The 27,430-nt window shown below is 37.0% G+C and overlaps 1 protein-coding gene across 1 annotated transcript in view; it reads left to right on the top strand.

Annotated features, from left to right (window-relative positions):
- Positions 1 to 1,128: 1,128 nt before the first annotated feature.
- Positions 1,129 to 27,430, top strand: part of LOC129261732 (MAM and LDL-receptor class A domain-containing protein 1-like) — a 33,741-nt gene continuing 7,439 nt past the window's right edge. The window contains exons 1-17 of the mRNA XM_064099348.1: positions 1,129 to 1,302; positions 3,288 to 3,378; positions 3,976 to 4,146; positions 4,613 to 4,845; positions 5,307 to 5,397; positions 5,780 to 5,977; positions 6,500 to 6,633; positions 7,417 to 7,510; positions 8,843 to 9,019; positions 9,590 to 9,864; positions 10,261 to 10,480; positions 11,581 to 11,855; positions 12,277 to 12,370; positions 21,714 to 21,869; positions 22,851 to 22,989; positions 25,774 to 25,897; positions 26,546 to 26,633. Coding sequence (XP_063955418.1) covers positions 1,129 to 1,302; positions 3,288 to 3,378; positions 3,976 to 4,146; positions 4,613 to 4,845; positions 5,307 to 5,397; positions 5,780 to 5,977; positions 6,500 to 6,633; positions 7,417 to 7,510; positions 8,843 to 9,019; positions 9,590 to 9,864; positions 10,261 to 10,480; positions 11,581 to 11,855; positions 12,277 to 12,370; positions 21,714 to 21,869; positions 22,851 to 22,989; positions 25,774 to 25,897; positions 26,546 to 26,633 — 2,734 coding nt within the window. The remainder of the gene's footprint in view (positions 1,303 to 3,287; positions 3,379 to 3,975; positions 4,147 to 4,612; positions 4,846 to 5,306; positions 5,398 to 5,779; positions 5,978 to 6,499; positions 6,634 to 7,416; positions 7,511 to 8,842; positions 9,020 to 9,589; positions 9,865 to 10,260; positions 10,481 to 11,580; positions 11,856 to 12,276; positions 12,371 to 21,713; positions 21,870 to 22,850; positions 22,990 to 25,773; positions 25,898 to 26,545; positions 26,634 to 27,430) is intronic.

Here is a 27,430-nt window from a genome sequence, read left to right on the forward strand (position 1 = left end):
AGTAGTAATAGTACACTGTTGGTCATAAAGGTGGAATAAAATATTTTTGCATAAAAATCGACAGTTTTGTTGGTATTTGAAAGGCTACGCGTAGACAAAATGGTAATTGAGTGATTACATAATGTTTCCCCATTACACAGGTGACATTATAACATGAGAAATTTGGATTACGTAATAAATTATTTTATTGTAGACTATAAAAGCCTATGCATATGATATTCAGTCCCTTTCCCTGATTTAGCACTGTGTATAAGAAGGTTGCATTTTTTCGAGTTCCTTGTACCGTTTGAATTAAAAATCGGTAGAGACGTTCCCTGGACTATGCCCGGCAACAGCAACACGTGAGAGAGTGGTAGCACTGCGACAGGAGGGCTACAAGCAGACTGATATCGCAGAAGTCCTAGGGATATCACAGAGTTTAGTCTCTAAGATCCTGAAACGTCAACGTGAGGCGGGGAATGTGTCGCCACGGAAATCTCCAGGACGTCCCAGATTGACCACAAGAAGAGATGATCGCCAACTGTTGAATTTCAGCCGCAGAAACCGGAAATTGCCAAGAGCCGTCTTCGTCGCTTGTGGAGGAGATATCATGGGATCAACGTTTCCCGGTCAACCGTTAATCGCAGATTGCTCCAACATGGTTACCGAGCACGACGGTTGACCAAATGTCCACGCCTGTCTGTTCGCCACAGAGTAGCTCGTCTTCTTTGGGCTAGGGAGCACAGAAGGCTTCATCCAGGACATTGGCAACAGGTGGTCTTCACGGACGAAAGCCGGTTCATCCTTGACCAAAAGGATGGGAGACAACGAGTTCGTCGATTAGCCGGGGAAAACCTTCGCGATGAATGTATCCACGAGACGACTCAAGGCGGAGGCGGCTCAGTGATGATATGGGCCGGCATCCATTATGGAGGGAAAACGCCACTGGTGGTTCCGGACGGAAACGTCAACGCCGCCGCCTACAGGGATATCTTGGAGTTCCACTGTCTTCCATATGCAGGACGAGTGTATGGGCACAATTTCCGACTGCAGGATGACAACGCTAGACCGCACAGGGCTGCTGCAGTAAGGGAATTCCAGGAGGCAGAGTGCGTCGTATAGTTGCCATGGCCAGCTTGTTCGCCGGAAATGAACCACATAGAGCATGCATGGGATGCCCTAGGCCGAGCCATCAACGACAGAGAGGTCATTCCTCAAAATCTGCAGGAGTTGGCAGATGCTCTGAGGGAAGAATGGGACGCCATGCCTGTTGACGTCATCAACAAGCTAGTGGACAGCATGCCACGACGTCTGCATGCGCTGGTTCGTGCCAGGGGTGGACATACCCGATACTAGTGACTGAGTAAGAACAATGACTCAAGTTTGATGCAAATTTGTCCATGAAATCACAAAAAAGAAGTCATCTGGAAAACTGAGATTGAAAATAAATATCTCATAATCCTTTAATTTACTGTAAATTGTCGTCATTGTTGTTCTTTGCTCATGACATCCATCGCTTAGGACATAAACTTGTAAAATATCACTGTCAAACGTGTGTAAAAGGCAGAATAATAAAGTAAAGTGGTTATCATGCACCATAAATGCCATATTCAACTCATGTAATAATTACGCTGTGAAAATTTGGTGAAAAAAATATTCCACCTTTATGACCAACAGTGTATTAGTAATTGTAGTAGAACTAGAAGTTACATTAGTATTGGTAGTAGGTGCGGTATCGGTAGTAGTAGCGGTATCGGCAGTAGTACCAGCATAGTACGAGTAGAAGTAGTAGTAGTAGAAGTAGTAACAGGAACAGCAGTGGCAAAAATAATAATAGTATTAGTAGCTCTAGTTGTCCCCAAGGAAGCGGGGGTGCTGTGTGTGTTATTATCCATAGGCAGCACAATATCTTATGTTGACACCCTTTTTTGTTTGCTAGTCGAATATCTCGGGACCAAAATTACCCTAATTGGGCAGAGAAACTTTTTTTGGTTGGCCTGTAAAATATACTTCAGCACCCTCTGTAAAATAAAAATAAAAACGTTCCTAGGGCCCTGGGAGTACTAAAAGTATGAGTAGTAGTACTGGTAGTAGGTTGTTAATTATCATATTTTCTATATTTTTCGTATCATTATCATCGATTTGATCATCATTATCAGTGGCATTGTTGATATATTTATCATTACTATTATTTCAACTTGTTCTGTCGTTCGTCATTCTGTATCGTTCTCATTGCAACCACGGCCCAAAAGACTCAGAATCATTAATCAAATCAATCTATTTCGTTATCTTTATCTTCCCTTACCCCCCCCCCCCCCCCCATTCTGTCTGTCTCTCTCTCTCCTTGTTACATTCGAAGGTTACCTAATTTACACTAAAGCGTCATGGTCTAATAGGAACAAGATCGCGCGGCTCATATCACCAACATTTCGAGGCATTCAGGGAGACGACAAGGAGACCTTTTGCGTGGTATTTTGGTATCACATGACTGGTGACGATATCGGGGAGCTAAACGTCTATCTCCGTAACAACACCTCCAATACGATGGACTCGTCAGCTTTGGGCTCAAGAATCTGGTCCCTGGCTGGAAACAGAGGGGACGTTTGGAGAGGGGCTGAAGCAGAGATAAACACTCCAAGTGATTTCAATGTAAATAATTTACATAATCATATTGTATTCTTATGCTCTGGGGCACCTTACAATGCTCGTTGACATGCGCGTCATCAGAAAACACATTCAAAATATTGTTGCTGGTTTAAGTCAATACGTTTACTGCCGAATTTAGGCTGTCAATAGTCAGCAACATTTAAGAAAAGTTGTTAATGGCATAAAGGAGTCTGTTTTCTGGCCATTGCTTTGCAATTTCACGCGATTGATAAAATAATTGTTGATTACATAACAAACATGTAGACATGTTTAAAGCATCAAACCCAGAATAAAGCACTGACGAAGGTTGATAAAGTAAATGTTAGGCCTATCCAAATTGAATTATTACTTAAAATCCCAAACTCACATGAAAAAGTAAACTCGCCTTAAAAAGATTTCATCAGATTTTTAAAGCACTGGCCTGTGAACGTGTAATTTTCTTTTTGAAAAGGAAATCAGAACAGTCAGAACATGAGACTGGATATATCGGAAAGATAAAAATGGCGATGATATCCAGACATTTCTGCTAATTTCATAAGTACAGAACGGTATAAGTAACCATAGGAAATGAATACGGGGTTTATTTTGGTCGACGATACCGACCAAAATAAATTATTTTTTATATATATCTCTCTTACGTCATGTATGTTTTTCCTAAACAGATCATATTTGAAGTCGCCCGCGGCTCATCATACAATGGGGATGTGGCATTAGATGATATTTTAATCACGAGTTATGGCTGCCCCGGCCACCGTAAGTATACATTTAAGAGTATCGGATTGTTGTGATTACATGCCGTATGCTTCAGCCCAAAGCTTATATGTGTGGGGGCGTCGTGGTCTAGTGGTTATGACTCTCTATTTTCAACCTGGTGGGTTCGATTCCCAGCCATGGCGTGTTTTCCTTCAGGAAAGAATTTCATCAGTGAAATTTAAAACCTCAACATTCCAAAAATATTAATCATAAAGAGGACTAACACTACCGTATTGTATTCTATATTAGACGAGAAAGGGTGTGACAATGTAAAGCGGCGAATACCTGGTTTATAGGCTGCTAATTTAATAGCATAATTAGTCACTGGCAAGCATTAAATGTAGAACTTTTCGTGTTTTGTGCAAAAAGGCAATTTTCTGTCTTGGTCATGTGATTGCGAGATTATTTCCAGTTACCTCGAATGATTTGCTTAACAAATAAAACATTTTCTTAAAAGTTGTGGCATATGAAGTCGACAGGTCTAAGTATATGGAATCATATGGTTCAATTATCGTTGCGGCACTTACGACTATTTGAAAATACGATAGCCTTGGTTAGACACAAATGTGTAATTCAAAGATCTTCTTTTATTAACAGACAAACTTGTCGATAAAAACGAGAGTAGTGTATCATGCACTTTTGAAGAAGCTGAGCTGTGTGCTTACGTCCAAGATGACACGGATACCATTGACTGGAAATGGCACAACAGAGCAGCAGGCGGCGTCTTTACTGGTCCAGATTACGATCACACGAAAGGAAATGAATTTGGTGAGTCTGGGGTTTTGACGACTTGAAGATGGGTTAGGACAGAAATTGCGGTGTACGATTATGAAGATTATTTGATATTTTGGGGTGTGGTAATTCTAATGATCGTCATCATCGTAACATTGCCTTGGTATCAGTAATGCTATTTAGGGAATGTAAGGGGACGTGAGGAAGAAAGTGCGGTTTTGTTGGAAGGCTTGTGTGATGATAGTGATGATGTCGACGAATGTGACAAAGGCCAAGACTGTAATGACCGTGATGGTGATGATGATAATGAAGAGGAGGATATGAAATAATTATAATCGATAATAATAATGATACCGGTGATAACGATAAACTATAGCCGTGGTGATTATTACGATGGTTCACACAGTGGTTGAGTTGCTTTATAGAGGGAACTAATGTTATGTTAAATTTGCAACCGCAGGGTTTTATCTGTATATTTCAAGCTCACGAACAATAAATTCAGAAGACGTCGCACGTATCATGTCTCCGGTTGCCACTTCATCACCATCGATATCGTCGTGTGTCGAGTTCTGGTATCACATGTGGGGAAGGGATGTTGAAACCCTCAATGTCTACATCAAACCTGAATCCTCGGACTTGCTGCCGTCGACACCGGTGACGAGAGTTGAAGGCGACCAGGGAAACTACTGGCATCGAAAAAAATTCACTGTACCAGCCGGGTCGGGAGAATATAGAGTACTGTATCATACTTCAACTTGTTTTGGTATATTCAGTTCTGCCACATCGGATAGTGTACATGCACATTCTGTACCATCCAGCATTGTGCGTGGTATCACGTAATGATTATAACTGGTCGCTATGAATCAAAATTGCGATTCAATGTCACGTCATGATGCATTCATGTCAGATCCTTTTTTATCCTATGTTGATGCAAAGATACTGGATACTTGGTGAAATTACTCACTCAATCCGAATACAATAAATAATCGGTGGGTCCCTAAATGATGTGCATTATCGACACTTCTATTTATAATTTTTCTGTCATCGATACGTGGCCCCTAGAGTGTAAAATATGCTATACGAAGGTTGTGTGTCAAAGAATGAGGGGAACTACTACTTTTCTGAAATGAACCGGATTAAAGAGTGGTATATTTTGTTTTTAATTCATTCTTTTGATACTTTGCTCCCTATCACAGATAGTATTTGAAGGTATCCCGGGAGATGAAGTACGTGATGACATCGCAATGGACGACGTTACGCTCTACCAGGATCAGAATTGCCCTGAATGTGAGTTTGTGAAGCATAAACCTACAACAGACATACAATGATCTTTCAAGCATTTAAAATCGAATTCGACTTAAAAAAAAAATGAGAATCATAATAAAGTTTTAATCAAAGTCGGGAGACTGAAATTTTTTTTTTGGAAATATGCACTTTACAAAATGTATCAGGTTTATGTAGTCACACTAAATGATCGGCCTCGTAGTTTAAGTATTACATGTATTCTCAGTAATGTATCCTAGGGCATTTGAAGAACAATAATTGTTTGCAGATATCAATTTTCTAGATTGGTATAACGAATATGATATTTCTATAAAACAATAATTTTCTCCATGAACTGTAACTTGATCAAAGGGTTTATTTAAATGTTCTAACGTTTGATTATTAGTTGTTACCGAGCCTCCTAATTCTGGTACCATGCCTCCTGCAAGAGAAAGTATCGACTGCGATTTTGAGAAAGATTTCTGCGATTACACTAATGACATTGACACTGATTACGGAGACTGGACAAGACGCCAAGCGAAAGACGGCTCGACCTCTACTATAACTGGGCCAAAAGTGGATCATACGCTAGGGACAGAGTTGGGTGAGTATAAGATCTGTCTGAATCACTGTAACGGGATCAAGACCCCCTCTCCCTCGTCAATACGTTAGTGTAATTTCAAAAGAAAACGGAGCATAGCTCTCAAAATGAAAGGCTAAGTCACACTCTTTGTCAGTGCCGATAATGAGAAAAAAAGATAATTATTTTTGCAAAACCGTCACATATTTGAAAACTCATTGTAAACAATTTGTTTATCCAAAGAGTTGTATGAAAGCTTGACACCTTTAAAACTAAATCCAGAAGTTTAACCTGTTCTTTCAGGGGTTGTACATATCAAAGCTTCATTTAACCGGTATATATTTTGCATTCATCTGATTGATTTTGTATATCTTTTTTTCTTTGTTCTTGAAACCCTTTGAAAATGATATTACACAAGCTTTGACCCGTACGACTTAAGTGGAGCCCGCTACGGCGATACAGCTGTGCTGAAATCCCCGTTCATCGTACCAAAGCCACAGGATCGTTGCTTGGTTTTCTTTGCGTTCATGTTTGGCCATTCCATAGACTACCTTACCCTCCAGATTGTTGAATGGGGAAGCACACCGTCCATGGACCCACAGTTTGCAATTTATGGCAATCATGCGGAGAAGTGGATGGAGCTCGGAATGGACGTCCCCGCGTCAAGTGAGCCGTTTCAGGTAATACAAAGGGACCCTCAACAACTACTTCAGGGGCTGTTGTGGTCACCTGGCTTTAAAACCCCTTATACTGTGAACCACTGGACTCGTCTTCTTGACGTGTGGGTTGAAGAATTACACATCAATGTTTAGTTAATCACACTTTAATTTAGCCAGGACGTTAGACATTTCTGGTTGTTAGGTCAATGCCGGCAATATCCCCCCTAAAAGAAAATAGCTCATTACCTCATACTTTATTCAAAGGTAAATTGTAGTGTTTACCGTATTGCAGAAACCACAATTCATGTGTACCTCTATGATTAATGTATTGTAATTCATGCAAAACACCTAGTTTTTGTTATTTTCATATTTTTGCATGAAAATGATTAAGCGTTTGGAATAATTAATTTGTCAGGTATGACTTTCAGAACTTCGTTTTCAAAAAACTATGATGTGGATTTCATTCGTGCATGCGAACTCACGAATTCTCGTGCGATCATTACGTTCAATGGGGGCAAATGTCTCTCCTTATCACTTTCGTTGGAGACAGCAGTTGCAACGTCGACTTCCTGGCTGCGATGACTGCATCCAAATTATATCCTAAAAGATTGAAGGCTGTCTGTTGTGGTCGGGTAGGGCGCGCGGAGTCGAAGAGTAACGTAAGAAAAAGATGTCAGATTCTCAACAGATTATCATGGATGTAATGATATTTGTTTCAGGGGATGGGACACCAAAATATTTTTTGAAGAAATAAGTTCATTCTATTATTTTTATTTAAAAACTTTTAATCCCACTGCCTTTCAGATATGGTTCGTTGGAACAATAGGCACGTCAAGATACGCTTCTGAAATAGTTCTGGATGACATAGCCCTCATGAACGGAAAATGTCCGATTCAAGGTAATATTACTGTGTTATATTCTATTTCTGAGCTCCTTCCATCTTTTTTTCCTTAAGATAGGTTGACAGAAAATATCATCAAGGGTTGTAAAAATCTGGCAGCACATTACATTTGACAACTTCTAAAATAGTTTCACAAAATCGCATTGTTGTTTGAATTGTCTCGATTCTGTTTCTCCTTTTTCTTCCTCTATAACTGACGTTATAATTGCAAGACATTACTTATCATACAACCCCAAAGAATGTTCTGTAATCTGATTGGTCCAAATCGGATCACATGATATTCAGCAAATTGAACTATTGCATCCGAAATGCACTATCCTGCACTGTGACGTCATTCCAAATGCACTATCCTGCTCTCTGACGTCAGACTGCAGGATAGTGCGAGTTCTGGAATTTTTAGAATTGTCTAGAATATAGATCAAAAGATCAAATATAACATTCGGGGCAACTCAGTATTTGGGTGAGGGTGGGGTTTGTATGAAACAAACAATACACGCATTATTTTGCATAGAGGACCCCCGGGGGGGCACTCAGTATATAATGCATAGTGGGTATGTGCCGCGGAGGGGACCCCCATTTTTACACTCAAATTTCCGTTCCAAGGCATAGCATTTTTGTCTTTTTGAGAAAAAGAACAAAGAAAGCCGCTCCAAGGCATAGCATTTCCTTCTTATCGAGAAAAAAGAAGAAAGAAATCCGTTCCAAAGCTTTGCATATTTTTCGTTACGCCGTTCCGGTCGCATTGATTTGCTACAAGGAGCTGCATTTTGGTGAAAAGCGGCCGTAGAGCGCTTTTCGACCATCGCCTAAGCGAGAGCGCACCCGGCGGAGGCCGCGCTAGCTGCGTCATGCACGATTGCCCGTTCCATAGGGATGCATACGCACTCACAGAGATACGGAGATCCGTTCCGAGGACCCCCGTTTTCACAAACATTTGTAGTTCCAAAGCCCGTTCCGAGGACCCTCCTTTTTACAATAAGCCCGCTCCAAGGCCCCCATTTTTTGCCTCGCCCAAGGCACACCCCTACCACTTTTTTGGTCGAGTGCCCCCCCCCCCCCCCCGGGAGAGGACCTACATAATGAACTCTGTGCTCGACTCGCCAAATGGATATACCGCACTTGGTCCTGCGGACCTCGGTGCGGTATATCCATTGGCTCTTCTCGCACATCTTCTCGTTCATTATTTGGCCCTGCATGCACGTGCTTACGTGCATTTTGTATAATGCTAGCCAATCACTCTTTTTAATTGGAATATTTCATTCAGAAAATTATTTACAATCACGTTACTTTACTATTTACCCCCTATCGTCCTTATCGTATTTTTCTTAGCCACGGAAGCTCCACCAGTACCTTGGGCAGCCAACTGTGATTTCGAGTCTACGACGGACCCGCTCTGTGGCTATACTAATAATGACGACAACGATTTTGACTGGACAGTGCATAGCGGTAGCACCAGCTCGAGCAATACAGGCCCTTCAAGCGATCACACAACGGGAACCGCCATAGGTATATAGCGCATTAACGTAACGTTCTATTTGGAGTTTGATAAAACATAATAATAATGATAATAATAATAGTAATGAGAATCATAACGTCTGTTTATTTGAATCCGATTGCGACGAATTGATTTTACTCACATGACTAATCTATTTCCGATAACCATTCATCTCGTTCTATCTAGTTGTTCATGCTCTTCAAAAATTAATATTCTTCAATGTGTGAAGTCTAACAGTTTCTATTTTCCAAAAGTTCTGAATATGCCAGTGTCCAGCTTGTAATTGCTCTGAACCAAGTGGATTCTGATTCCATAAGATTTGCGCGTGAGACAAACAGTACTGGTAATATCATAATTGCTACTTGGTCAATCGATTTCAGAAAACAAACTATAAATGGTTATAAGAATTGTTTTATGTTGACAGTAGGTGTTGACAAAATATCAATAATGAAAAATGATAGCAATATCAAGCATAGTTATAGTCCTGAACCTACTCACAGCCCCCCCCCCCCCCCGCACACCCATGCACCCTCGTACACACCCACACACACACATCATCCTTTATTCGCCTTATCACACAGGACACTATGCTTACGTCGAGTCTTCTATTCCGCATCGGCCCAATTCTCGCATCTCCATAAGATCTCCTATCCTTAATAGCAAGAACCAAGACATGTGTATTCGATTCTACTACCACGCGTACGGTAAGGACGTCGGGTCTCTGACCGTCGATGTCGATTTGGAAGACTTTTACGACGACATCACGCAATTTGCGATCGCCGGCGACCACGGGAATAAATGGCGCCCAGCTAATGTGAATATACCGGCTAGCTTCACTGGTATCCATAATTTCAGGGTAATAGTGAATTTTCTTAGGTATCTTCAATCATCCTGTATTAGTATATTAAACTGGTTTAAAGCAAACGAGTTAGCTTTTTTTCTCTGAAAAGTCTTAAGGTCAGCCAAGACCAAAAGGACTTGTCCTTGTTATTTGTTTGTTTTGTTATGTTTTGAGGAGGGTTTGCCGGAAATATTTTTCATTTTTTAGGTTTTTTAATTTTTATTTTATTGCATTTATTTATTTTAATTCATTTCAGTTTTCATTGTTATATTTTTTTCATTTATTTTGATTTATTTATACTCTTTTGGGAGGAGCGGTTCCTGTGATGATTTACCTCATGTCCGACTATTCAGAAGCCACCTATTCTTCTGTTGCGATATTTTGGTTTCTGATTTCATACATCTTCCTCAGATTGAATTTTCGACCGAGAAATACAGAGACGGATTCGAAGGCGACGTCGCTATCGATGACATCCTGTTCTTAAGGAGGCCATGCGAAGGATATCCGTCCGAAAGCGCGTGTAGCTTCGAACAAGGCCTAGTAGGCTGTGGATATAGTGTCGATTTGACCGCTCAATACCAATGGAAGTGGTACGATCTCCTAGCCTTAGAAGAACCACCCCTGAATTCGAGTGAGTAGGAAAAGTTAGGGTGGGTTGCAGATAGAATAAAGTCATCTGTATAGGCTATTGGGCGTTCTTTTCAGTACAAATAATAATAATTTTTATCTTCTAATGTATAAATTTCATTGCAGGAATGGAATAAACTAAAATCAAGTCTATTATCTAAATCTGTCTAATACAATGATACAGGAGAGTTTAAAATTTTATTTTTTCGACATAACTGGGCATGGTGGCTTAGTCGTATAGTTCCTGAGCTCATGAAAGGTAAGTCATAGGTTCGATGACTGCCCAGTCACATCGAGGGAAAAAAAACTTTAAACACGGGACCTTCTATCCTCTTTGTAGGCGCTCCTTTAGCCTTCAGGTCTTTTAAAGTAATTACTATTATGATATTATTCTAGCAAAACATTAATAGTAAAGAAGGTGTGGTTTCTGAGTGTATCCCCATATAGAGTTGGAAAATATTAAAGAAGAATGAAACTCTTGGAGCAAGTTAGCTTTTGTGAAAGCAGAAAAATCAAAGAATAAGATCAACAAAAGTTTGAGTAAAATAGGACTAGCAATAGAAGAGTTATGAGCATTTGAATGTCGAGATCACTAATGCTATGGAGATCCTCCCATTGGCAATGCGACCAAGATCTATGATGTCACAGATGAACAACTCTCCCCTTTTGGACACTGAAAATATACCCCAAAACATCTCTTTTTGCTCATTCTAATCATATATGACAAACGATTCATCAATGATATAATGTTGTGAAACCTCTGTACTTGTCCTCTCATAAAGAGAACACCTCACCTTGTGATAGACTCTATAAAAGTTAGAATATAAGTGAAATAAGTACTAAAGTAATGAGGGAGTTGAACGTGTGTGACATCACAGATCTTGGTCGCATTGCCAATGGGAGGATCGACATGGCATTAGTGATCTCAATATTCAAATGCTCATAACTTTCTTATTATTTATTCAATCTTCCTCAAACTTTCAACAATATGTTTCTTTGATTTTTCTCTTTGATATGGATTCAGCTGGTTTCAAGGGTTTCATTCTCCTTTAAAGATATAGTAATCATGTTGCTGTTTCTCAACGATTTTTTCGATTTCTCTAGTTTCTACCTCTTTCATGTACACCAAGGCCCCGACTCCGATCACCGGTTACACCGCTGAACTGTTCTCCGCAGTCTACGATCTCCGTGGTCGGACCCATTGTCTGACAGTCGACGTCGTCCTCACAGGAGACAGCACTCACCGGCTTCTGATTCAAACACGAGAGACGAAGGCGAAGATAAAACACGATATAGGCCTTCTTTCGGGAGACCTTGGTGGGTCGTGGGTCAGGGGAAACTGGTCAATACAGGGCGATCTCATTTATCCTACGTTTCAGGTAATTCAAAGTAGACTACCCACTTCTCAATATGTTTGGTAATTATGTAATGCATATAATAAGTGACTAGCAATGTCAACTTACCAATACAGAAACGTAATGATAATAATAAAATATTAATAATGACAACTAAAAACTTAAAATAAAAAATAATAATAATGATATAAAAATTATCGCTATATGATAAGAGGATAACAATAAGGACAATATCACTATGAGTTATGGAAATAAGCATGTAAATAAATACAACGATGATATCAATAATAATCATAACAGCCCTATCTGATTGTTCTGATTGTTCTGATGATGAATCTTATTATACGCATGTGTATACAGATGACGTTATGAAATATGATTGAGGATCAGTGCAAATCAGTCCATTAATGTCTTTAATATTCATCTCTTGCTATTCGTTCTCTAGCTTGTCTTCACGGCGATGTATGACTCAAGCTCCGAAGGAATTATTGCCATCGATAATGTTTACCTTTCAAAGCATATGGATGCGTGCATGGAACGTAAGAAATTAAAGTTTTAAATGAACATTTCGGCATAAATGATTATTACTTTAGAAAAGTATAACTTTATCTAATACAAAGAGGGCAAGATTTGTGGGGGATTTTTAGGGGGCTGTAATTGTGTGAAATTATGGGTCTGGATCTACCTTCAAGATAGGGATGTGATATCTAGGGAGGTACGATGAATATGTTTTAAACATCCCTCCTTTCCGGCTTTCATGCCTTTAAAATAAACGAATCACCAAAAGAAAACCATCTTTACTTAAACTACATTATCGGAAACCATCGTTACTTAAAAACAGGCTTCATGCAGAGAGCGGAAAAAATATCGAATTGATTAGAAATTTCCTTTTATCTATGTGTAAAATTTAATAATTTAGACGTGGAAATTAGTTTGGCCTAAACATTCAATGTCTATTCGCAGATCCACAACATCCATTGAAGACGAGTTCACGACCTTTTATTTCTCGGCAACCACATCGAGGTACTAATCCTAACGTCGGAATGATCATTACCATCGTCCTGGCCGTACTTGTTTTCATAGCCGTCGCCATCATCGGTGGTCTTTTTATTTTCAAATACCGCAAGTCGAGTTTAAAATCTTTTACTGTCGGCTATAAGAACGAGAACTTGGATTCCATTTCGGTGTCTGGGGTAAACACGCACAGTCGCGATGGAGGTCGTGAAGATTCACAGGTGGTTATTCGTGGGACTTCAGAAGGACCGAAGCCCGACTCTTCTCATTTCTTGTAGTTTTCAAGCGTATGGAATCTCCTATTACCCCTGTAATCATAAAATTGCACAAAAAATGTGTTATATATATACAATTTATAGTTAAATCACTTTGTACCATAATTTATTTTATTAGGGCAAAATTATTTAAAAAAAATGTCCCACCTGATAATTATACATTATCAAAAGATGAGAATGACGACAGAAGTGTTAGAAGTATTTATAATTATGATTATCATGATAAATAATTTTAGCAGGATTTACATAAATATATATATAACGATGATGTATGAATGAATATGATCATATATTGATAATTAGTGTGGTTATGGTAATATCATTATTAGGAGTACTATTGCAATAATTAAGTTTATTGAAAATATTCAACTTAAACATTTTATCAATTGTATTCTTAACAATAGTAATAATAGCATATATTTTTCTATTTTTTTTTTCAAATTTCTGGTTAAAATTTTTAAAAATCTATCTACTCAAAAAAAAGTTTCAAATGTTAAACTATTGCGTCTCTCATGAGCACGATCTTGGATCTCCTCCCAATGCGACAGGTAAATGAGATATAAACGTCAAATTGCCTTGGTAAGCAAAGCATCGTGCTGATTGGACATGTCGCTTACATTCATTTTATTTATCAAAGATTGACTACATACAGTTGTTTTCCCTTTTTAACTTTATTAATTAAACGCGGACCTATTTTTTATCGTCTCAACTATATTAAATAAATTTCGAGAATGACAATAATATTTGAATCAGTCTCTTCTTAATTTTATTTTTCCTATGATACTTAATTAGGTTTGATTAACTTGTATAGTATCCAATGGCTTTCAAATCATTCAGGGCGGAAATGTTGCCATTATAAATTTCATCCTTTGGACCTCACTTGGTATTGGTATATTTTAACATTCATTATTATGGAAGGTGAACTTTAAATATTTCCATATTTCTTCATCATTATTAAGCTCTGAATTATTATCCTTACCACATTTAGACAATATTAAATGTATCTTACTCTTTTGTTTCGATATAATTATAATTTTATGAATAAAAATGCCTCCAAGGATTGATAAAATGGTCTGAAAGAATTGTTGCTGTATGTTAACCATTTTTGTCTGGGATATATGACTATACATACATTGATCTTGACTATCGTTACAATTCAGCGGGTAAATTCAATATTATAGTCAAACTGTCGAACAAATAAGTCGACCTATCGATTATTGAATTGAAAAATTTTCAAGCGAATAGAAGATGCAATAACTTACGCACTATCGTACAGTGGCTTATAAGCATGCATGAAACCCACTGACAGTTTAACACCTGCTCGAATCTTTCAAAGAAGATAAAAGATCTATTAAATAAATGTTGTCACAGGCTAAGTAACCTTGCAATACCCCCTTATATATGCTGCAAAATCATACCAGAATAGATACTGCTTCAAACAATATTATCATCATAACTGCCATGATTTGGGATGTGAAGTGTGATAGCAGCTAATTATCCTTTTCTGGAGCGCAGAATTTAGTTTTCTTTGAGAGAGAGAATAATTTTGAGAAGAAAGAGATTCCGAAAATGATGATAGCATGTTTTTTATTTTGCGTATCCTTATTTTCGTAGTTATAAATGCCTCCGAAAATTATCCATTATCATATTTTTTTGGGGGTAATCTTAGCCCCACTTTTCGACGTTAACAAAGTACGCCACTAATTATGGATAAATACCCTCTCCCCTTAAATGTATAAGTGTCTAAATCGACAGCTACTTCAAAAGCAAGCATTGCTTTTATAGTGGAGCCCCCTCATTTTTGTTTCCGCATGAAATGTTTTATACTGCTATTCTTCAAAATATTAATCCGTCATTGTTATACCTCATTTATATCACTGTGCATTTGTATGTTTGAATAGAAATGAAATAAACTGATTATTGAATCGAATAAGGTCATTCTTCAAAATGTCAATCCGTCAGTTTTTATTTTTTGATGTATATTACTTTGCATGTATATGTTTGAATAGAAATAGAAAATGGTAATTGAAATTGAATCGAATAATGTCATTCTTTAAAGTATCAAACGATCTGTTGTTGTTTTTTCTAATTTATATTACTAAACATTTAAATTTTGGATAGAAATATAATAAAATAATTGAAATTGAGTCGAACAAGGTAATTCTTTCAAATGTCAATCCGTCAGTTTTGTTTGTATTATACTATCTTGCATTTATTATGTTTAAATAGAGTGTGTCAAATAAATAATTACAGAAATGGGAGATAAAGTTGTTCATCTAGAGAAACATCTTTTTGGAGACCCTGATTGAAAGAAAAACATTTAAGATTTTTGTATCTAAGTTAGTTAAGAATATACGAATCATTCTCTTTACAGAATGACTGCAGAATACCGGAAGAGATCTTCCACTTGACAATTATGTAAAAATTCGAAATTCAACAGTTCAATTGTCTTACTTTATTTTCATTGATATTTGTTACAAGTATTCAAACTAATATCAAAATGAACTAATGGTTACATGCCTAAAATAATAAGCATGGGATATAAAGTCACAATACCTCACCTTTCGTCCAAAACGAAGACATAAAGTCATTTTAGTCATACAAGAACCTACCTACGCATAGCTTTCTTCGGTCAAAATGACCTTTGAAATAATCCTGGGACTAGGAACCACCCCCTTTCAACAAGAGTAGAATTCCCTCCTCTTCCCTTTGTCGATATTTCAATATTTTATCATATTCTTTTATAATTCGGCTGCACAGCGATACAAAGTAAATTTGAGCAATTTTATACAAATAGAGTTAGACAAAATAAATTGACAAATAAATAACTCGAGTGAGGATAATCAAAAAAAAATAGAAAAAATATCGAATTGATTAGAAATTTCCTTTTATCTATGTGTAAAATTTAATAATTTAGACGTGGAAATTAGTTTGGCCTAAACATTCAATGTCTATTCGCAGATCCACAACATCCATTGAAGACGAGTTCACGACCTTTTATTTCTCGGCAACCACATCGAGGTACTAATCCTAACGTCGGAATGATCATTACCATCGTCCTGGCCGTACTTGTTTTCATAGCCGTCGCCATCATCGGTGGTCTTTTTATTTTCAAATACCGCAAGTCGAGTTTAAAATCTTTTACTGTCGGCTATAAGAACGAGAACTTGGATTCCATTTCGGTGTCTGGGGTAAACACGCACAGTCGCGATGGAGGTCGTGAAGATTCACAGGTGGTTATTCGTGGGACTTCAGAAGGACCGAAGCCCGACTCTTCTCATTTCTTGTAGTTTTCAAGCGTATGGAATCTCCTATTACCCCTGTAATCATAAAATTGCACAAAAAATGTGTTATATATATACAATTTATAGTTAAATCACTTTGTACCATAATTTATTTTATTAGGGCAAAATTATTTAAAAAAAATGTCCCACCTGATAATTATACATTATCAAAAGATGAGAATGACGACAGAAGTGTTAGAAGTATTTATAATTATGATTATCATGATAAATAATTTTAGCAGGATTTACATAAATATATATATAACGATGATGTATGAATGAATATGATCATATATTGATAATTAGTGTGGTTATGGTAATATCATTATTAGGAGTACTATTGCAATAATTAAGTTTATTGAAAATATTCAACTTAAACATTTTATCAATTGTATTCTTAACAATAGTAATAATAGCATATATTTTTCTATTTTTTTTTTCAAATTTCTGGTTAAAATTTTTAAAAATCTATCTACTCAAAAAAAAGTTTCAAATGTTAAACTATTGCGTCTCTCATGAGCACGATCTTGGATCTCCTCCCAATGCGACAGGTAAATGAGATATAAACGTCAAATTGCCTTGGTAAGCAAAGCATCGTGCTGATTGGACATGTCGCTTACATTCATTTTATTTATCAAAGATTGACTACATACAGTTGTTTTCCCTTTTTAACTTTATTAATTAAACGCGGACCTATTTTTTATCGTCTCAACTATATTAAATAAATTTCGAGAATGACAATAATATTTGAATCAGTCTCTTCTTAATTTTATTTTTCCTATGATACTTAATTAGGTTTGATTAACTTGTATAGTATCCAATGGCTTTCAAATCATTCAGGGCGGAAATGTTGCCATTATAAATTTCATCCTTTGGACCTCACTTGGTATTGGTATATTTTAACATTCATTATTATGGAAGGTGAACTTTAAATATTTCCATATTTCTTCATCATTATTAAGCTCTGAATTATTATCCTTACCACATTTAGACAATATTAAATGTATCTTACTCTTTTGTTTCGATATAATTATAATTTTATGAATAAAAATGCCTCCAAGGATTGATAAAATGGTCTGAAAGAATTGTTGCTGTATGTTAACCATTTTTGTCTGGGATATATGACTATACATACATTGATCTTGACTATCGTTACAATTCAGCGGGTAAATTCAATATTATAGTCAAACTGTCGAACAAATAAGTCGACCTATCGATTATTGAATTGAAAAATTTTCAAGCGAATAGAAGATGCAATAACTTACGCACTATCGTACAGTGGCTTATAAGCATGCATGAAACCCACTGACAGTTTAACACCTGCTCGAATCTTTCAAAGAAGATAAAAGATCTATTAAATAAATGTTGTCACAGGCTAAGTAACCTTGCAATACCCCCTTATATATGCTGCAAAATCATACCAGAATAGATACTGCTTCAAACAATATTATCATCATAACTGCCATGATTTGGGATGTGAAGTGTGATAGCAGCTAATTATCCTTTTCTGGAGCGCAGAATTTAGTTTTCTTTGAGAGAGAGAATAATTTTGAGAAGAAAGAGATTCCGAAAATGATGATAGCATGTTTTTTATTTTGCGTATCCTTATTTTCGTAGTTATAAATGCCTCCGAAAATTATCCATTATCATATTTTTTTGGGGGTAATCTTAGCCCCACTTTTCGACGTTAACAAAGTACGCCACTAATTATGGATAAATACCCTCTCCCCTTAAATGTATAAGTGTCTAAATCGACAGCTACTTCAAAAGCAAGCATTGCTTTTATAGTGGAGCCCCCTCATTTTTGTTTCCGCATGAAATGTTTTATACTGCTATTCTTCAAAATATTAATCCGTCATTGTTATACCTCATTTATATCACTGTGCATTTGTATGTTTGAATAGAAATGAAATAAACTGATTATTGAATCGAATAAGGTCATTCTTCAAAATGTCAATCCGTCAGTTTTTATTTTTTGATGTATATTACTTTGCATGTATATGTTTGAATAGAAATAGAAAATGGTAATTGAAATTGAATCGAATAATGTCATTCTTTAAAGTATCAAACGATCTGTTGTTGTTTTTTCTAATTTATATTACTAAACATTTAAATTTTGGATAGAAATATAATAAAATAATTGAAATTGAGTCGAACAAGGTAATTCTTTCAAATGTCAATCCGTCAGTTTTGTTTGTATTATACTATCTTGCATTTATTATGTTTAAATAGAGTGTGTCAAATAAATAATTACAGAAATGGGAGATAAAGTTGTTCATCTAGAGAAACATCTTTTTGGAGACCCTGATTGAAAGAAAAACATTTAAGATTTTTGTATCTAAGTTAGTTAAGAATATACGAATCATTCTCTTTACAGAATGACTGCAGAATACCGGAAGAGATCTTCCACTTGACAATTATGTAAAAATTCGAAATTCAACAGTTCAATTGTCTTACTTTATTTTCATTGATATTTGTTACAAGTATTCAAACTAATATCAAAATGAACTAATGGTTACATGCCTAAAATAATAAGCATGGGATATAAAGTCACAATACCTCACCTTTCGTCCAAAACGAAGACATAAAGTCATTTTAGTCATACAAGAACCTACCTACGCATAGCTTTCTTCGGTCAAAATGACCTTTGAAATAATCCTGGGACTAGGAACCACCCCCTTTCAACAAGAGTAGAATTCCCTCCTCTTCCCTTTGTCGATATTTCAATATTTTATCATATTCTTTTATAATTCGGCTGCACAGCGATACAAAGTAAATTTGAGCAATTTTATACAAATAGAGTTAGACAAAATAAATTGACAAATAAATAACTCGAGTGAGGATAATCAAACAGTGAAGTCCGCAGAAGCTTTTATTTGAGCGAAAAGGTTTTCTGAAAGGTTGTATATTATAGGTCAGTTGTATACCGTTCAGCGCATTATGCAAGCAATTCGGCTTCCAGGAGACTCGCGTAATTGTGTTAACAATTGACCATGAATCTTTGAACGTTAAAGAAGTAATTAAATCAGAGTCGATTTTAGATTGGAACTGTGCTACAGAATTAACACCATGCCTTGCAGTCAACAGAACAAACAATAATTGGTTATATTCCATATGCTGGAAGCTGTACATTTGGAAATTCTAAAAATGACTTGTTTGCAGGACTATTTCAATATGACTACGGGGATTTTACTCGGGATAATATTCTTTGCAACAGCTTTTGGTATGTTTGTTTTTCCTTACAACAACCATCAATTATGATAACTCGATGTCCCACGGCAAAAGGCGATTCTGACCCAATGTATGTTATGTCGGGCTCCGCAATATAAGAGAGTTTTCGCATTTGCTTTGAAGCCGCGCTCTCTACAATGCACCGATTCTTTTCAAAATGCAATTCAATTCACAATGGACAGCTTTTGTCAAATGTTGGTGGACCGGGGCGCCAAATTATTTTTCCCACCGCAGTTCCGGAAGCCAATATGAATATTCATGACTTGCGTCTTTGGCCAGAATAAGAGTACGCATGCGCATGGACAAGAGTGTGGTCGTTCGCGTTGCCATTAACAAATCAGCACCTTCAACTTGCAGATACCCTTATATTGGCCTTATAGGCTTAGATCTATATCTAGATCCAATTCTTAAACACTTATCAAGTTGCCATTAACAATGAAAGGGAAAAGTGTTAGGCTAGGCTATGGCTAGTCTTGGCTAGCGCATTAACTTTATCTCAAATCTGGACCTGTCTATAAATGCCTGCAGCTGACTAATGCCATGGTTAACTTAGAATTGGTTAATTCCGAACTTTACGTTTACCTACGTTAGACCAATGAGCTTGGTTGCCTTCGTTTAATAGGTCTAGTCCGTATATAGAACTCGTAACAAAATTGCCGATTTGGAGCACGGGAAATCAAATACTTAATAATTGGTGAGAAAATGCAGATCGATCTAATATATTTCGTTGATCAAGACCAGGATTAAGATCGAGAGTTGCAATAGTATGCAGAGCCGTGCGTTAAACATAGACAGTTTATGTGCATATTCTGCTCACTGTGCCTGAGGCCCTGACGTTAGAATACGTTCCATGCTGATACAGCGTAGATCAGAGTCTATCAAGGTCTAGAGACTAGACTAGATCTAAGATAAATTTATTTAGATCTAGGACCAGATCTGTATACGGACTAGACCTATTAAACAAAGGCTACTAAGCTAAATGTTCTAACCTAATCAAATGTAAAGTTCGGAATTAGGCCTAACCAGTTCGAAGTTAACCATGGCATTAGTCGAGTCGGCATTTATAGGCATTATAGACAGGTCCAGATTTGAGATAAAGTTAATGCATTAGCCTAAGCTAGCCCTAGCCTAGCATTTTCTCTTGTCATTAATGGCAGTTTGATAAGTGTTTAAGAATTGGATTTAGATATAGTATAAGCCCATAAGGCATATGTAACTAATGTAAGGGTACCGGTAATTTGAGGGTGGCGATTCATTCGTGGCAACGTGAACGCTAACTACCACTGACAATTAATTTTGTAAAGATAAGTCCACGTGCATGCGTATTCTTATTCCGAAAACGCAAGTCATGAATATTCATATTAGCTTCCAGAACTGCGGTGGGAAAAATAATTTCGCGACCGAGGCAGCAGCGGAATCTCTTGACTCTGGACGACATATTTTCAATTGTTCGTCCGGTGCAAATATCGGATGATCTGCTGTCCCAGTCCACCAACTTTCAAAAAAAAGCCTCTCAGCTCTCTATTGTGATTTTAATAAGATTTTCAAAGGAATCTTTGCGTTGTAGAGAGCGGCTCCGTAGTAGATGCGAAAACTCTAAAATAAGACTAACTTCGCGGACATACAGTAACTGTGACGTCTCACGAATAGAAGAATGTGGAATGAAATGTGTCAGTGATGATCTAACAAAAATGTATTCAAATGGTAAAATAGGAAAACATGTGTAATGGAAATTGAAAGTTAGAAAATTGATAAGAAATTAAGAGAGACCGTGTGTACAGAGAGAGAGGGGGGAGTGAGAAAGTAAAAGTGTAAAACACATGTCATGTTTGTATGACTAATTATTATACCGATTCGGCCTCAAAAAGACCATAATAATGGTGATCGAAATATGAAATATATTTATATATTGTTTTTCGTATGGAGTTAATCATCATAGAATCCTACCACGTTGTGACGGTTTGAATCTAGAATGACAAATGGCAATTTTTTCAAAGGCAAATCAGTGTATTTGAGTAAATCTTTAACTCACCACTATCACCATTATCATGACTGGTGCACTATCCGTTATGTAATAGAACATGTTCTTGGAGGATTCAGTTGCAACTTTGAAAAGGGTATGTGCGGCTACACCCAGGACCAAGGAGATGACTTCGATTGGACCAGGTTCCAGGGTCGTACCGAGACCAGCGAGACTGGTCCTGATGTGGACCATACCCATGGAACGCGCCTTGGTAAGGACATGGTCCTATGCATACATGTATATCTGTAGTAATCACAAGGTGGTTAGTGCCCCAAAATATATAAATCATACATCATCTGGTAATTTAGAATACAGTGAATTCATTATCTGAAAGTCTGTCACGTAATGACCGACTTGCAGTAGATCATAGAATTGATGTAAAATCAGAGAATGGTGCACTCCAAGATTATGAAAGTGATATACATATAGCACTTTTAAATAGCACTTAGTGCATCAGGACAACTTCTCCAAGAAAGCAATAACAGATATGTCATTACCCCATTCATCGGACTCTGGGGTGCGAAATCCATGTTCTCTTATTCCACTCCTAAGAGCATTCTACAAACAGCCTCTGAGCCGCAATGCTAGCCATTTAAGTAATTCTTTAAAACTAAACTATAGAAGAGACTGCCCTTAGGGTGCCAATACAACTGCTGAAAATAAGTACACTCTTAAAATGTTGGGCAACATTCTGTCCACACAATGGGTCAATAAATTTTTCCAACTCTGAGTGGGTAGTTTTCAACCAATACTGTGTAGTTTTCACCCAAAGCAAACATTATTGATTTAAAACTACGTAACCCAGAAATGGATAAAGTTTTAACCAATTGTTGTGTGGACAATATGTTGCCCAACATTTTTAAGAGTGTATAAGCTCCTAAAATGCCGAATTTAGCAAATCGATTTGTTAGAATTTACGTTGGCTTTCGACTCCCCTGATCCTTAAAACCAAAGTGCCGCCAAAGTTTATTTGCATGATGAATTATCATAGACGAAATAACATCTTTGCTGTATAATAACCATAAAAATGATCACTTTAAATACTAATAAATATTATTGGAATGATCATCTCATTTCCAATCATGTATCATTATTATTGTCGTCATTTTCAGAACAGCAACTTGCCCCTTCTCCTCACCATTATACTACTGCTACAATTTTATGTAATTTATTACCTTTTTATTTCACGCAGGATACTACTTGTATGCCGAAGCTTCTGGTAGGTCAGAAGGCAACAGAGCTCGTTTGACAAGCTTAGCAGAGGATGTTATTAAGCCGCAATGTATCCATTTCTTTTACTCATTGTATGGTGACACAACAGGATCACTCAGGTTCGTAGAATGTGTATATACAAACTATCGCAAAGACGAGGCGCCCACTTTGGCCAGGACAAAGTCAAGATGCGGAATGCAGAATTTGTATATCGCGTCCCTTCCGCAACCTGTCCGGACAGCGATATTTTCTTTGGGGGGGGCGTCAGTACTTGTGTACCCGATGCAAGAGGGCATTATACTGTAGCCGTAACTTTTTCATGAATAAGTCTAAATAACAGGGTTAATTTAGTCAGACCTCATGGATATTCATGGCTATCCGAAACGTTAGGATATAGCGTAATTATCGACCCATCGATCAGCTCGACTGATGTGGGTCAATCAGTAAGCCATTCCTGTTGACGATTTCATTGACGCAGGTTCGATTATCGCCTAAAACGACTTTTCAAAGAATGATAACCAATAATAGGTGCGAGCTTACTACCATTTGAATAGATACAATCATGAGTTTCAACAACTTTCTTGACTGATTCCTAGGAAATTCCCTTGATAATATTCGAATAATGAGCGGACATTTCTAGGAATGTGCTGGGAATCCTTCCGCCCCATAGTCGGGACAAAACGCCGCAACCCTTCCAGACAATTTCTCCTAACAAGACTTGAAAGAATTAATTCCAAAGGTTTATTCGAATGATGATTCAAATATTAGATTATATCATACATGTGGATATTCTGTATTAGGGTGTTACATAACATATCAAGAACCTGGATTACATGATGATATTATTTAAAGATACATAAATGAGAGACATACGAATTGAAAATTGATATATATGTTAATGTAAAATATAATTATTTTAATATCATACAAATATAGTTTGTCTTGAAAGTTTTGTGGTATTACTATGACCAAATGTGCCTCCAGAAGTACTATTCCCTGAGGGGCGTAGCCCGAAAGTGAATAGCACTTTTGGAGATACCGACGCATATAGTTTAAAATAGGCAATGTATATTTGTTTTATATTTGAGTTCATAATTCTATACAAAGTAAAAAGAATAACGCCATCAAGGTCACCCTCAAAATTTACTCCGACCTCGTAACAAAATTCATAGAAAACGGACAGTCCATTCATTTATGGGGGCGTATTACTATACACTGAAATAATTAAATAATTCAAGTCTTGATCAGTATTATGACCAAACCGCGTATCTTGAAGAAAAATGAGCTTAAGTAATATTGAATTAGCTTAAACTATCGCGATCGGTATCTGGTCACTGCCTGCAGCCGTGGCACCCAGAGATTTCACTTGAGCCTCTAAATTTACTTGCAAGTGATGCGCAAGGCCACTATACAAACTGCAATTATGTGTTCTTTACGTCGAATGCACATGGAACGCAATGTGATGGTTGGACTGACACATTGGTCGCAACACGCAGCGCACCTTAGTTCGTGTGATCTGAGGCGAGTTTGTAGAAAGTCATTGTGGCGCATGCCAGAACCATACTTGCAGGAAAGGAGTACCACGCAGAACACACAATGTGTGTGGCTTTTAGTCATTGGTGCCTCCTGTGTTGTACGTCCTGCATTTTAGTTACCTGAGCCTCATGGCTTGAAAATGGTGCCGTGGCATGTACCACGTCGTTGCATCTCGGCGCCTTCTATTCGGCGCATCACATTCACTTCAATTTCACTTATTTGGCAAAATAAAACAATCAAGAAGTTACAAAGTAAACAAATACATATAAATGAGCCAGGACCTCTGAAAAAGCAACCTGTGCTTGTATTTGAGGCCCTAAATGACAATTAAGAAATACAATGAAATCCAAAAAACATTACATTAACTTTGTTTTAAAATATTGTTACATATAAGAATTGTAAGAGCAATTACCATCATTTATATAGTTATTTTCTCTTTAAGGATATTCATAGCATAGAATGATTAAGAATATTCCAGAATGTCTCATAAAAGCTTTGTTAGACATGAGTAATCTTTGAATAATCTTTGTTATTTGTGGAATGTCCATAGGGAGACAATACAGACTGCTAAACAATAGATTGCTACACATTAGACTAGTGGCAGTGAAAAGAACAATAGGATTAGCGTTGTTGTTTACAATTTTTAATTTCACTGAGGTCATTCAAAAGTCTTCTAGAATTTGATTGGTCCAGAAAAAAATTATTTTTGTAGACAATACTAGAAGCTTCCAGAATAGTGAATAATTTGTATATAAGCTGGCAGTTTCTTCAAGGAGATCATCACATCATATCAGATCAGAACTCAGAGCTTCACGCCAGACTTATTTCCAACTGGAATATAACATTTATCTTCTGTGGAATCATTTGCACGCCGTCAATGAACTGTTTGCAGTTACTTTGAGAGAGGAATTATCAGTTCTCATCGAGATCATCAACCTGTTTTAATGAACGCTTTTCAACCCATGGATTGCTGAAATTGACTGTTTAATCATCATCAACATCGTCTTTATCGTGCTTCAACATCAATTTAATCATCGTCAGCATTGTGGACATTAATTTAAGGAACCTTTGCCAGCCAACCTGGATATTATCATTTAGAATAAATTCAGAACTGACATTTCAAGAGATGTAAGATAAATATTTATTTATGTTTTGTTAGTTAATGATTGTTATATTTCCTGTAATAAAAAGAAGGAAATCAAATCTAAAACTAAATTTTCATTGTTATTTTTTGCAGTATCGTAACAACATTCACCTCACCATTCCACTCTCCCTACCCCCCCCCCCCCTCCTTTATAACTCTTTCTCTCTGTTTTTCTTGCTCTATCTCTGTCAAAAGCTCCCTTTCTGTTTTCTATTTCACATAGAGTCTACGTCAAAGATATCACTTCCTCGAGTTTGGGTGATCCAGTGTGGTCTCTCTCAGACAATCGCGGTAGCGGCTGGTATAGAGGACTGGCGAGCATTCAAAATAGCACCAATAGAATTCAGGTATAATTGTCTTAGATCTTGCCACAGTGCTGCTCATCTGTAGTTTACACACCATTAGCATAGAGACCCCCACCCTAACACAGAATTGAAAGTCACAGTTTGCTCATGTCTGGGTGATTCAGCGAGGTCTCTCTCAAGAGTTTGTCGAAATGGCTTGTAGAAAATTAGCAAGCATACACAATAGCACCATTAAAGTTCAGCTGGAACTATAATGCTAGAATGGTAATGGCAAATATTAGAAGATATTCTTATTGCGCGATGTATGTGAAATGGGAAAGTTTTAAGAGAGAAGGGAGATCCTAGGTGTTCCATTATTATACTAATTATAAAATATATATATATCCCCTGTATATTGCCCCTCAGCTTTTTTTATATTGTATCATTTTTTTCTTTTTAAAGTATTTTGAGCTGCATTTTTTGTTTTCCCTTACCTGCAATATTCATCTTTCCCTCAAGCCTAGCTCTCTCTCCCCTCTGTACCCCTTCTCTATATCTCTCTCCCTATATCATTATCCCTTTCTCTCACTCTTTAAATGTTGAACTGTTGCACATTAAGTGTGTTTATGACAACTGAGAACCTAAAACAGAACATATAATATCTTATTGAAGACACATATTTCAAACCATTTGTTTAACTTTCTTGTACAGCTGGTCTTCGAAGCAGAAATGGGAATTGGAGAGTATTCTGACATTGCAATTGATGATGTCGAAGTAAAGGAAGGACTCTGTCCACTGGGTAAGTATAAACTCCGGTTTGAAATATAAAGGTTGGTGTATAGGCATACTTTGATTTGGAACGAGCGTCGACTTCACTTCAGGGCACTGGTAAATATTTACATGCCTATATAGCTTTATGTGCGAAAGAACGAGTGTTTGTGACTGGTCGTGAATTGACTCGAAATTCAAAAATGACATGTTGTTGAAGAATGACTTTATTTTTTATTACAAATAATAAATAACATGTACAGGGGAAATTTGAAATTTGTTTGTGTATGTCACTGATTTCGTTGTATTCATTGCCAATAATTTCCTCTTGTTTCATTGGGCCCACCACTTCTTTACACTTCCAAAATTGATGAAAATTAAAACAACAAATGGTTTGATGTGGCTTTGGAACATTTTCTTCTTGTTGTACAACAGGGCTGTGCTTATGGTCCCTTGGTGCTCACACTCTACATCACTCTAATAACATGATTAAGATCTCTTGTTCAATGTTGCTACAGTATTGATTTCCAAACAAATATTTCACTTCTTGTGAGTTGTATTAGTTTCTGTGCAATTAAGATGTTTGGAATAACCGTTCCTTTTAGGGCACAGGATATTTCTAAACCCTGGCCGAACGACCACAATTATAACGACGAAATCCGCTAGATGTGGTTCCTTAGATGTCCACATGGAGATTTATCATCTTCATACCCTGCTCGTCATTTCTAGGGCTCCTTACAGCTCTACTAATCTTAATGCTTTCAAATGGATAAGTAGCTTTGAGATTTTTTTCTGACACTCGTGAGTTTGATATATGACATACTTTGT

Source organism: Lytechinus pictus, chromosome 5 (assembly GCF_037042905.1).
Source record: "Lytechinus pictus isolate F3 Inbred chromosome 5, Lp3.0, whole genome shotgun sequence".
NCBI lineage: Eukaryota > Metazoa > Echinodermata > Echinoidea > Temnopleuroida > Toxopneustidae > Lytechinus > Lytechinus pictus.